At 48.3% G+C, this 13015-nt stretch overlaps 4 protein-coding genes across 4 annotated transcripts; 2 read left to right on the forward strand and 2 right to left on the reverse strand.

Annotated features, from left to right (window-relative positions):
- Positions 1-2164: 2164 nt before the first annotated feature.
- On the forward strand, positions 2165-5026 carry BKA55DRAFT_509168 (major facilitator superfamily domain-containing protein; the record flags this gene model as incomplete). The annotated part of the gene is made up of 1 exon (XM_046187506.1): positions 2165-5026. One exon carries the CDS (start codon positions 2165-2167, stop codon positions 5024-5026), a length of 2862 nt encoding a protein of 953 aa, XP_046051332.1.
- A 230-nt stretch (positions 5027-5256) lies between these two features.
- BKA55DRAFT_726058 (ferric reductase NAD binding domain-containing protein) lies at positions 5257-7340 on the reverse strand (the record flags this gene model as incomplete). The annotated part of the gene is made up of 4 exons (XM_046201127.1): positions 5257-5948; positions 5999-6873; positions 6925-7086; positions 7138-7340. 4 exons carry the CDS (start codon positions 7338-7340, stop codon positions 5488-5490), a joined length of 1701 nt encoding a protein of 566 aa, XP_046051333.1. The 3' UTR covers positions 5257-5487.
- Positions 7341-9750: 2410 nt separating this feature from the next.
- On the reverse strand, positions 9751-10735 carry BKA55DRAFT_507679 (uncharacterized protein; the record flags this gene model as incomplete). Its single annotated transcript, XM_046187357.1, has 2 exons — positions 9751-10604; positions 10657-10735. 2 exons carry the CDS (start codon positions 10733-10735, stop codon positions 9751-9753), a joined length of 933 nt encoding a protein of 310 aa, XP_046051334.1.
- Positions 10736-11813: 1078 nt separating this feature from the next.
- Positions 11814-12802, forward strand: BKA55DRAFT_508795 (uncharacterized protein; the record flags this gene model as incomplete). Its single annotated transcript, XM_046187468.1, has 3 exons — positions 11814-12066; positions 12122-12638; positions 12688-12802. The coding sequence occupies 3 exons, from the start codon at positions 11814-11816 to the stop codon at positions 12800-12802; spliced, it is 885 nt and encodes a 294-aa protein (XP_046051335.1).
- Positions 12803-13015: the final 213 nt, after the last annotated feature.

The following is a 13015-nucleotide window of genomic DNA, read 5'->3' on the forward strand; positions in this document are numbered from 1 at the left end:
CTTGTTGCGGTGAGAAGCGAAAATAGCGGTCGAAAACTGAAAACTGAAATATGAGAATCAGCTGAAGTATCCGTAAAGTGACGGTCAATCGGCCTTCATGCACCCACAGACCCTTTGTCTAATGGCGATGGCGGACCGACGATCAAGGCTTGGTGAAAGCTTGTCGACTTGCCATGCTATACCATCCCTGTCAAGAGACATGACGTATGATCTTCAGCTTTGAGTGAATGAGGATAAAACAAGAGAGAGGAGCGACGGCACGACGGCGCGGGCGCAGCACGTAGTCTGTTGTACAGACCGTTATCACTATTCATCACAGGAAAATAAGCGTAAAGTGGCTTGAGAACTGGAGAGCAGCAGTGGAGTGATGTTCAAAAGTCGGACAACAGCGGAGCCGCGGCAATCGATATGGGGAAACAAAGTAGGCACCGAGATTCTTTTTCAGCTGGTGGTGTTGTCATTCTAGCATTGGGAAATGGTCTTTTTGTGTGTTGTGTTGTATTGCATAAATCAGCAGTTGTTGGATGCAGAATCTTGAACTTGAGTGTAGTAAAGGCCCGAAATGAAACTCATAATCAGAAACCATCCAATTGAGGATGAGAATCCATGTAACAGTCGCAAATAGCGCTTGTCTTTAGGTGACTTGAGGTGATGGTGATGATGATGACGATGACGATCCAATGGTGTATCAATTCCCCCAATAGAAACCACTACGTAGCGTACTTTATCGATCAACCATTCATCAGGCGTCAATGTCATCTTCCCCTCAATTTCGTGCGCGGCATTTTTTAGAGGATGCTACCGTCAAACATCATTCGCCTAATCAAGCGACCGAACTGAAGGTAAAGTTGAGTTTAGCTTAGATGAGCAGCCAAGATTCAATTAAGACCCTGCCGAGACAGAGAATTGGATCTGCCCTGAAGAGATTTTCTTGTATGGTTTTTTGTCTTATGCAGGTCTCAATGCAATGGGGCCAATAGCTAATAATCAATGGCTAAAACAACAACAACCTTAATTTATCCACCCCGGGCATCAATGACATTGGATCTGTTAAACATATTCCTAGTCAAGGTTAGACCGATGGGTCAACAGAAAAGGCATCAACCCCAGAATTACCCAACGACTCAAGTCACCTGACAATCGAGTACCCGATTAGTCGGTAAATTATCCATTGACTCGTATGCAGTACGACCTAAAGGGACTTGACTTTCATTACTCATTCAACTGTGTAGAACTATCGTCTCCCTACTATCCAAGTCCTCATACTCATCCAATTTTAGAATAGCCCAAATGTTACCAAACTCTTGTCCCCATCTCACGCTTCAGTCTTCACCGTTTGAATCGAACTGCCTCTGTGGAATGCCGTTGTAAAAGTATCCACATCGTTGGGTGTAGACTCTTATTTAGCCTCTTGGTCCAGCGCTCCCAGCTCCACGGTCTCCCGAGTGCCGGCGGGGCACCTCATGGCTGGCTCACTCTTACCCACTGTTTGGTGGCTGAGATACCCGCTAAAGCCGCTAAAAAAACTCACCCCGGTTTTTTCTCTCCGGCGGGTTTTGGGGGGCTTGGACCTTGGACACAACCACTTTTGACGATTGAGCAGAACCTGGCCTGGCTTTTCTTGCTTGTTCCTTCTACAATCAAAGAACCAGGACAAGCATAAACCTGACAGGACGGGTAAGGAGACCTATATCTTTTCTTTTTCTCGGTTATTAGCAAAATCTTCAACAGATCATCTTCTCTTTCCTTTTTCTGTTCCTTGTTCATCTCTTCCCAGGTATCTTATCATCCCCCAGGTAGGCACATCCCGACGGGAATACGCCGCCGCAGTACGCCGAAAACCAGACAATATCCGCCATCTGACAGCCCAGCACGGGCAGTCACGATCCCAAGGTTACGTTACCTGCCCTGGGCTTATTAGCCTTCGGTAGCCTCTACCCACCAAAACTCGACTTTCCAACCGACTCTTCTGTCGATCCAATTTCATCCTACTCTCTTAGTAATCTCCTGAAATCCATCCCGATATTCCAACATCGAACCTTGGAAGACATGGCACGCTCATCAAGGTAGCAACGGCTCCAACTTGTCAAGCCGACCTCGATCTCAGCTTCACACACAGTTTCACGAGTGACGAGTCCATGTCTCTTCCAATTCCGTCCTCGACATGTCCGACTCGGCCTCCACCGACGATGGAGGCATTCCCGATCGTGGGCCGGTCGTCTTCGCCGTTACAACGGCCACTCTCGTCCTCGCTACAGTCTTCGTCGCAGCACGAATTGTCTCGCGGACCTTTATTGTTAGGAATGTCACCTGGGATGACCGCGTCATGATCCTCGCATGGCTCTTTGCCTTCTTCCTCTCCTTCACCATCTGCTTTGGCGTTCACAATGGCCTCGGACGACACGACGAAAACATCGACCCGAACCGCTTACCCGCCCTTCGCCGTTGCGAATATGTCTTTTCCATCCTGTACAATCCTGCGTTAATGGCCACCAAAACCTCCGTACTCATATTCTACCTCCGATTGGCCAAGCACACCCAAAGAGTACTTCGATTCGCCTCTTGGTTGACACTTGCGGTTGTTAATATCGCTGGTGTTATTCTCACTTTCATGAACGTTTTCCAATGCCGCCCGACACAAGCCGCTTGGGATGTTGACTACGACGAACGCGCGAAGTGTATACCACTACTTACCGAGTTCATATGTTCTTCCCCCGTCAACATCGTTACAGACCTGGCCATTCTCGCTCTACCTATACCTGTTCTCACCGGCATGCGCCTCCCTTCTCGCCAGAAAACAATTCTGGTCCTCACCTTTACTGTTGGAATATTCGTTACCGTTGTCGATGTGGTCAGAATTTACTACCTGCAGCAAGCCATTACAGCACCAACCAGTACAACTGCCGACCCCCAGTCTCGATTTGGTGGACAGACCGACTTTGCCTGGAATGCTTCGCGATCGCTTATGTGGAGTGCTGTTGAGGTTAACGTCGGTATGATGTGCGCCTGCGTCCCGACATTGAAGCCTCTGGTCCTTAAGCTGCTTCCCTCCATGCTCTACGACCCCAATGGAACTCGCGCCAGCACACCCAAAGGGCCCAACGATTCAGACACGCCTTCAACAGGCCATCGCGCCAGTATTCAGCAGCCACCTCCTGTCGCGCAAACTGGCACACAGCCTCTCAATGCTAACGCTCCCATGAGTGCGATGGAATTTTTGACGACCCCTTTCGACGAACCAGGCCCAACCCGTCCTGCGCAACGTGGTTACCAGAGTAATGGGACCTTTCAAACATCAACAACTATGACGTCTTCTACCGGAACTGTCGAGGGTGTTTATTTTGGCTTCGTCAACATGACAAAGCCTAAAAGTATGCTCAAATGCAACAAGAAGCAGTCATTCAAATACTGCACAATTGTGTCCATCTTATTTTTGTTATGGGGAATATCATATGGCCTACTCAACACTTTGAACAACGTCATTGCAAAAGTCGACAATATGACCACAGCTGAAACACTTGGCATGACGTCTGTATACTTTGGAGGCGGTTACTTCTTTGGACCCCTGCTAGTGGGTGAATGGATTCTTAGGCGCGACGAACACAACCGATCGAAGCGACACAAGGCCAACGGCCACGACAGCGTTGGTGGCTTCAAAGTTACTTTTATCGTTGGACTATGCTTTTATGGGATCGGAACTGTCATCTTCTGGCCCTCGGCTGTTACCCAATCATACGCCGGATTCATGCTCAGCAACTTCGTTGTCGGGTTTGGTCTATCAATTCTAGAGGTTGGCGCAAATGCATTCTTAATACTTTGCGGCCCTCCCGAATACGGCGAGACTCGCGTTCTCATGGCGCAAGGTATCCAAGGCACTGGCAGTGTCCTTAGCGGCCTGCTCGCCCAGAAGGTCTTCTTCAAGGGCATTGTCGAGCAGAACAACGCGACCAGCATGACACTCATCAACGTGCAATGGACGTACCTGGGAATCACACTCCTGTGTGTTGCCCTAGGTCTCTTCTTCTATTACATGCCGCTTCCCGAGGTGAGCGACCGTGAGCTTGAGCAGTCTGCCAAGCATCTTCCTATGGATCCTCAGAAGAAAAGAGGCGGTCTACAGCTCCGCACATGGAGTCTCATTCTCGCCGTTGTTGCTCAATACACCTACGTTGCAGCCCAGGAGTGTTTCAGCATCTACTTCCGCAGCCTCATGATATCCATACTCCCTAACACACCCAATACCGGCGAGCAAGCAACCGAAGGTGCAGGCGATATTCCTAACCCCGATAAACCTCCTGGCATCGCACTCTCGATACCCGATTATCTTCTCATCGCGCATACCGCCTTTGCCGTGTCCCGCTTCATGGCAGCCGGCCTTGCATATCTCTCCGTATACCGCTCCCGCTTCCCACGACCCCGTACCATCCTCACCGCCTGCATTGCTGGCTGTTTCGTCTTTGCCCTTCTTCCTGTGGTTGTCCGTCCACCCAACCCTAACCTTCTTATTATACCTATTGTTCTCTTTTACTTCTTCGAGGGCCCTATATACCCTCTTATTTTTGCCATCGGTCTTCGTGGCCAAGGTCGACGCACCAAACGTGCTGCCGCTTTTATCACTATGGGTAGTTCCGGCCCCGGATTCTTCCCCTTTGTCATGTACGGCATAATTAAGCACGGAGGCACCGTCAGAACTGCTTTCATCGTCGTCATTGTCCTCCAGGCCGTCTGCATGTCCTACTCGGTCTTTCTCCAATTTATCAGCGACGCCAAGCAACTCGTCGATCCTTGCCCTGCAGTGCGTGATGCCCTCAGTCAGCCGGATGAAGAGATGCCGTCGCCCATGGAGACAGCGATTGCTGGGAGGGCGTGCCGACAAAGCACGATGAAGGAGAAATCCCAAGGGTTCTTGGATAAGGTGTCACATGGAACCAAGGTTATAAGTGCCAAGTTCCTCAGCACTCGGCGCCGGTCTTCACAACCCTCGATCCACCAATGCGAAGATAGTCGCGATAATGCGGCATCATAGTTAATGTTGACGACTCTTTTTCACCCATCTTTGTATATATTTTACGGCCGAATACTTTCGGACCTCTTGGATTCATAAACAGCGAAAAAGGGAGGCGTCGGGTTGGGTCAATGACGGATGAATTGTTTTTTGATGCTCTATACCCAACAGGTCCTTGTTCTGGATGGACATTGGTACATACTTTTTTATTAGCTATAGTTTCAAGGACATGTACATGTGTATGTATCATATGTTTGATACGATATGATAGTCAGTACGTTACAAAAGCTCAAGAGCCAAAACTTTTTAGAAATTTGATACTGCTACCGGCTATCATTTAACATGTTCATTTGTTCGCCAACCTCAAACCCATTTTGTAAACCATTCGAGACTAGCCCAGATGTGCAATCATGTGCAATGAAATAAACCATGAAGTCAAGTCCTTCATTGCGGAAAAAAAGGCATGTTTCATGAGAATTCCTTTACCACCCAAATTGCTCCAGATGCAACTCAACACCTGCTCTGTTTTCCACGATACAGTCAGCAGCCGCGTTCTGAACGGCTGACATGAGCGTCCGTGGTCCGCAGCCCATCAACAGCACCCGTTTGTCGGATGGTGTACTCTCTATCAGTTCTTTCACAAGGGAAGCGACATCTGGTCTCCCAACGTGAAAAGCATGGCCCGGAGAAGCGTCTATCGCTGGTGAGAGAACTTCGTTCTTCTCAATGTCAAGTGATAATCTGGTAGTATCGACGTGGGGAAGAACATCCTTTTCTGGGTCGGACTCGACGAAAGTGCTACTTGAAGACGCGTGCGATCGGGACGAAAGCTGCCTCCGGGGGACAATCTCGGCTTCTGAAGCTCGTGTTACATAAATCTTGGTCGATACACGATGGTCTTGACGTAAAGTTTCGATATGGTCGGCAAACCAGGTGAAATATGCTATAATATTGGTTAGTATCGTGAAATCACGGTCTTCAACGTGGACTTACTTGGTTTCCTGATCATCCATACGAATTCAATGTCAACCTCGGCATCTGTGTCCAGTCTTTTGAGCATGTCTAGGGCCGCGCCAACCGTGAAGCTTGCACCACTACCCCCTGCTATAAGCATGACCTTGTCATACCCCTTGACATCAGGGTGATTACCGTAAGGACCCTCAACTGACCCTTTCAATCTGATTCCCGGGTTCTCAAGGGCACACTTGTGCAAAGCTCGAGTAAATCCGTCGTAGGCTGCCACGACAAACTCGAGGGGATTAGTAGCAACCATCGTGAAAGGGTGGGTTTCGACGGCGCGTACCGCGGGGATCCAAAGGAAGCCATGGTTGCCAGATGAAGATCCATACGGCGCCTTCGCGAGTGTGACACGAGTACCGCCATTGGGAAGCGGCATGAGAGTGACGGTGTTATTGGCGCTGTTGACGATGATACGTACGAGGCGGACGACACGCTCAAGGACCCAAATTCCAGCTGAAGCAAAAATGACGTATAGAACCTTGTTGCTAGGCTCCGGCTGATGAAGACCAGTCATGATGACAGCAAGGATCCAGAATACCACATGAAGGTAGTAAAATAGTTCGTACCACCACGTACGGAGGACAGCTCCCGCAAAGCCAAGGACTAAGAATGAGCCCATAGCGGCCATGCCAAAGATTTCTTCTCTCGCAAGCAAACGCTGGAGAAAGTTTTGGGCTCCAAAAACAGCAGCGTAACTGCAAGAGTGTACGATAGCGAAGATAAGAGTAGTGTAACCGGTTATACGATGAAGAATGTTGAGACGTTCATATGAAGAGGTCATGAATATGACAATAGGAGTGTTCTTGAGAGAAAGAAGGATGACGATGAGAAGGTTTGCAATAGTCATCCTGTAGAAATTACGTTAGAATTGTGGGTAGAAGATATGTTTAGAAACCTACCATCCAGTTCTAGAAGCCATGTTGGAAAGAAGTGGCATGTTGTCGTTGTCTAAGTAAGTAAAAGTAACGATCGCGTTGATAACTACGTATCCGAATATAACAAGCGTATATCCTGCCGATGGGGATCTCCCGATATTTCCAAAAGCACTCGCTCTCATGCGCCTGTCATACAGTTAGACCAATGCTCCTTTCCAGATAAGGGCAAACTGTTACCGAAAGATCGCTGTGGCAATGTTTGGCTTGCGCGAAGCGCCTAGATCAACACAAAGCCTTCTGAGAAGAATGGTTATACATATGGTGAAGTAGAAAGCAGTCATAGCCGTCGCAAAGAAGACCATGGCATCGTAGTTCAGTTGTTGGCGACGGGCAAGTTTGGCGGCAAAGGCCGGGTCTGGATGTGTCGAACCTCTTGCCATGGTGAGATCGAAGTGCGAGTGAAGTTTGAGAATCGAATTGACAAAGAATTTCAGATCTGAAGAAGGGGAAGAGATTGTGCTAACAGGAGAGAGGGGAGAGAGAGAAATAAGCAGGCGTTGCCGTCGACTTGGTGGCCCGTACTAAGTAGGACAAGACACAATGATCGTGAAGAAGTAAATCAAGGGGGGTTACCAGTGTGTCAGAGGATCAATCTCCGAAGTCACACGGTAACGACTGAATGAGATGTGGCCAATGTTTGAGACTGATGGCAGTTACCCCCTTTTATATCTTTGGTTTGTCCATATGGTTCGAGGCGTTGCTTTTGCAAGCTGATAGTCTCGCGTTTTATCGTAAATATGTCGGATCAGCTACATAACAGTCTTCCAGAGTTGATATGCAGGATCCATCGGGACATTCGAGACAGCTCCAAGGAGATTTCAGGAGCGGCTCATTGCAGTAGCAGAGACACCGGGCTTTAGGCCCGTACCCGTAGCTTTGAATTACTGACAAAAATTTTACCGCCAACAGTTATACAGATTTCGAACTCCGGGCAGAGTATGACTGATGTTGGAGGTTGATCTGTGAGTGGCTGTATGTCCAAAGATCGCGGGAACTAGCATGAATCATCATGAAGGAGACAACTCGGAATCGATTCGCGGCGTCTAACTATAGGCACAACGCATTTCATAAGTGAGGTGTGCGCATTAGTTTCGAAGCCACAACAATCTCTGTCCGTCATCGGATATGCTGGTCTGCTTCGGCCACCTTTGACACTGTTCGAGGGTGAAACTGTATTTCCACTTCTGCATGAGCACTTGCTTTGATTAAATATATATGGTTCAAAAAAGGCTTGGGCTACAGGAAGAAAATATTTGTAAAGATTTGTACAGTATCCCGGCCCTAAGTCGAGGCTACGAGCTCCCCCCATCACTGGTCTTCTGGGTGTCTTTCAGGAGGAGCAGTTGAACACAAAATGCCAGATGAAATGCGACAACTTGACTGTAGACTATAGTCCATGAGAGAGGTAACCGTCATCAAACTTTATCCTCGATTTGTGGCAACCTTTTCCACATGGCTTGGTCACTTGTAAATGCTTGGCTCGCTACAAACATATCAAGGAGTTTGCAGGGATGATCAAACTCTCGTGCCTGAGTATATGCACACACAACCCGTATGTGTGTTGTATGACTTGAGGTGTTTTAGACTTGTTCATAACATATCATTTTCTTACCATGATTCTGAGGAATCGTTTCATGCATATCCGAAATAAGGCTAGACTTTTGATCTAGTTCCTGAAGTTCGCCAAACGACACCGCAGGGCAAAGTTGACGTCCTGGCTGGGTTCGCTTGTGATTTCAAGTCAGGAAGTCTCAGATTGTGACGTGATGTGGCCTAATCTATCACTGGAACCTCGAAAATAAAATGCAAGAATCGAACAAAGCATCGAGCGAAGCTGCTTTTGGCGATATCACCAAGAAAAAGTAAAACATCTCTCTGCACCTTAACTTCTCTGGTTCCACCAGTCTCAACGTTTCCCTTATCTCTTGTTCGGTCGCTTTCATGACCAACCAACACTTCACCAAGAAATATGCCTCGTCCTTAAAGCATGGTTCCTGTGTGTATCGTCGGCTTCTACCCCAGATGCGACGGCATTGCGTGACACAAGCATGCTTTGTCAAGCTGACAGATATGTAGAATCTATTAAATGTCGTCACACGATATTGAGATACTTGATGTCATGACATGAGGTAACCAATAATGCTGAGGAGGCTCCTCGCAAAGTACTCGGCATTATGTATGGTGTAGATGGTTACACACAGCCATGACTGTGTGCTTTCCTTTCCTTTCATGAAGCGCCACCGTTTCAGTTCTGCCAGAAACCGCCAGAACCCCCCAAGAGATATCAGTATTGCTTGATACAATTGGCTTATTGTTGACCGTGGCCATCCACGCTATTGAGTGTTGTTTTCTTGCCTAAGCCCCCGATGCAGACAGCACATCCGCGGTTATGCTTGCAGTACAGCAGCCGCAGGTGTGTTCCCAGGCAAGCATAGGGCGAGGGGCTGTGAAGGCAACTATATACAAGGGATTGTTTTCTCATGCAAATTCTTCATTGCCACCTCGGAAAGAGCAACATGCGTCTAGCCACAGGAGAAGATGGAAAGCGATGATCGACTGTACGCCTGATCCTTTTCACTCTATCAGCGGTTGTTCTGAAACCGGCTGAACTTGCCGCGTTGAAGGTCGTGCTATAATTTGCTAGTATGAGCAATCACAAGGGCTAGATACCCGGGCTACCCCTTCATGATGAAGCGGGAACCCGTTCGGATGTGACAATTTGTGAAGTTCTGGATCGGTCCGTTCATCTATGTCTTTGCTGGCGTGTGACGGAAGTGTGTAGGAAAACTTCTAAGCGATTGACATTTTCATGCCACCGTTTGCGCAAATTACACTTCCTGTTGTCCAACCACTCTCCTCTGAACAGAGCATATCAATTGTACCAGCGATTTCGGTCGTAAATCCTGGTCTTCGATTACCCATGTTCTCACGTACAGTCCGATCAAAGCGTTCAGCATCAGACCCAGCCATAGCCAAAACCTCCGGCTCACCGTCGTACTGCGCCAGTGGGGCTGCGTCGACATAAGGCTGGTTTATTTTCCAGAAAGTCTGCCCAGCGGCTGCGTACATATCTCCCCAAGCAGGTCCGGGGTTGACAGCATTGACGGTAGCACGAGTAGCCAACTCACGACTCCAGGTCCGTGTCATTGCTTCCAAGGCTGCTTTACTCCCGGCGTAAACAGATTGGCCTTGATACCCGATAGACGAAGATACACTGGAAACATTGACAATGCGGCCCGCGCGGTTTGCGGGAAGATGCGGGGCGACAGCCTGGGTCAAGAGGAGAGGGGCCAAGACATTGACATTATAGACGCGGTGAAACTCTACTTCTTGGATTTCTCCATGCCTTTCATCATTCATATGCTGATTCGACGAGACACCGGCATTGTTGATGAGTATATCGATTTGGAAAGGCTTGTGTGGGCTATAGGAATCATGAAGGCAACGTGCAGCTTCAATGATTTTGGGAGAGGCTTCGGACGGATTGCCCAAATCGGCCTGTACTGCAAGGCATTTCACATTGTGCAAAGATGAGAGCTCGCCGCAAAGATTCCTGGTTTGTTCTGTAGACGAGTTGGAAGTGTAAACAAGGAGAAGATTGCAGCCTTTGGCAGCGAGTCTCGCAGCAACGGCAGCACCAATACCTTAACCGAGTCAGCGACGTTGTAAATTAGAAGTATTTGGTCGCATACTGACCTCGAGAACCTCCTGTGACTATTCCAAGCTTTGAATCATAGGGACGATGAGGCCTGGGGGAAGCTGCTGTGCCTGCCATGATGGATGAAAGGACGGGGGAGTTATATATGTCAATTTATAGAAGAACAGCTCACTTATTACTCATGGGATGAGATATTACATCAACCAGTATATTCTTGGGCATTAAATGAAATCCAAAGAGTAAATGAGGCCCAAAATTTTGATTCATCAAGGCGATGGGCGGTGTTATGGAGGGGAAGTTGAGAACCCCACCCACTACTACTCACTGTATCATGATGGTGTGGGGGGCAGGTGACGTCGACAAGGCCATCAATCGATGCTACAAGAAATGGATGGGAAATCTCCTTCTATAAATATCAAGGCAAGACCATTTGAGAAAGTCCTGCGATGATTTGCCATGACCGTAGGCTCAACAGTACCTTCACTTGAAGCCGATTTCCCTCCATTCGTGGAATGGAAGAGTCGACAAGAGGACTCCAAGATGCCTAAGTATCTTCGGTGACCTCTGCGGGGTAATGACTGAGGAGGGGTGCTCCAGGTCCATATCATGAAGCCCTCCACTATAGGATCCTGATGGTGAATCTTATGAAGGCCAGGCCCTAGGGACTTCTTCCCACATCCCCCAAAGCAGGGGTCCTAGCCAATCAGAGACTCAATACCATGGAGCCAACGGTCCCATTGACGAATAGCTGACAATGTCTCCATCAAGCCTTTCTTCTTTTATACAACTAACGGCTTTAGTCGTCGAATGTTCCTTCGACCGCTAGTCTGTTGTGCTCTCACATGTCTTGTTTGGGTAACTCCGAATATTTCACGATGGAGACGGAACAGCGGTGATAACAAGGAATTGTCGTGTCAGTGACCTCGGAATGTCCCAACTAGGGAGAATATCTTAGTATCAGAGGGCCGTGAGTCGCCGATGCCACCGATTCTTGATAAACAGAGGGGCTTTCAAGAAGGAAGGGTTCCGGGGGGGCGGAACAAGGGGATGGGATTTGACCAGCAATTGCTATCCTTGGATCGTATAAAAGCTCATGGATCACGATATTCACTACCGTGTCTTTTAAGACACATTCTCTCTTCTGTCGTCTCCCTTTAATTTATAACCCTTATCTGTTATACAAACAGTACTCAGCATGTCTAATCTTAACCCCCTCAATGGAGGCAACTTCGTTCATGACGAGAATCGCGTGGTCGATGGAGGCTCCATCCTGAAGCGTTTCTCTCTCCAGGGAAAGACTGCCATCATTACAGGTGCAGCTGCTGGTATCGGTCTTTCTATCGCCGAGGCCTACGCTGAAGTTGGTGCCAACATCGCAATCTGGTTCCGTACCAGCAACAAAGCTGAAGAGCGCGCTGAAGAAATCTCCAAGAAATACAACGTCACAGGTAACGCAGTTGCAACCCCCTCCAAAGGTCTTCTTTTCTAACGAACCTTCTCTAGTCAAGGCCTATCAGGTCGATATGAGAGATGCTGAAGCTGTTGAGAAGGCCGTCGACCAGTCAGTCAAGGACCTTAACGGTCGGCTAGATATCTTCGTGGCCAATGCCGGTATTCCTTGGACGAAAGGTCCCATGGTCGATGGCCCTCTTGATCACTACCGTGATGTTGTCCAGACCAACCTCGACGGCACTTACTACTGTGCCAAAGCTGCAGCTAAGCACTGGCGCCGTCAGAAGGTCGAAGGAACTGGTATTAACGGCCAACCTTTGACAAACTACACATCTGGTAGTTTCATTGCCACGGCGTCCATGAGTGGAAGTATCGTGAACACTCCCCAACTCCAGGCTGCTTACAATGCTGCCAAGGCTGGTGTCATCCACCTCATCAAGAGTCTGGCTGTTGAGTGGGCTCGATTTGCTCGTGCCAACGCAATCTCTCCCGGTTATATCATTACAGAAATCTCCAACTTTGTGCCCCAAGAGACCAAAGATATTTGGAAAGACAAGATTCCTCTAGGGTATGATTTCCCTATCTTTATACAGTCGATTTGCTGACAAGAACATAAGCCGTGAGGGCGAGCCTCATGAGCTCCAGGGCGCTTATCTGTTCCTAGCATCAGATGCTTCCACATACGCTACCGGTGCCAACTTTGTTATCGATGGAGGCTACAGCGCGCCATAATTCTGTCATTGGAGAAATAGGGACATATCATACGCACATAAAAGATGACGAGTCGCTCAGGTAGTATATTTGGATTCTAGCATCCGCATTGTTATGGAGAGATAAACTATACTAAGGGCATATAGAGGATAAGAAGAATAAGGAAAAGGGGGAGGGGGGGAGAAGAAATATTGAATCAAATCCTACAAACCTAACATTCCCCTAATATTCCGT

The sequence above is a fragment of the Fusarium redolens genome, assembly GCF_020744475.1.
Source record: "Fusarium redolens strain MPI-CAGE-AT-0023 chromosome Unknown BKA55scaffold_6, whole genome shotgun sequence".
Classification (NCBI taxonomy): Eukaryota; Fungi; Ascomycota; class Sordariomycetes; order Hypocreales; family Nectriaceae; genus Fusarium; species Fusarium redolens.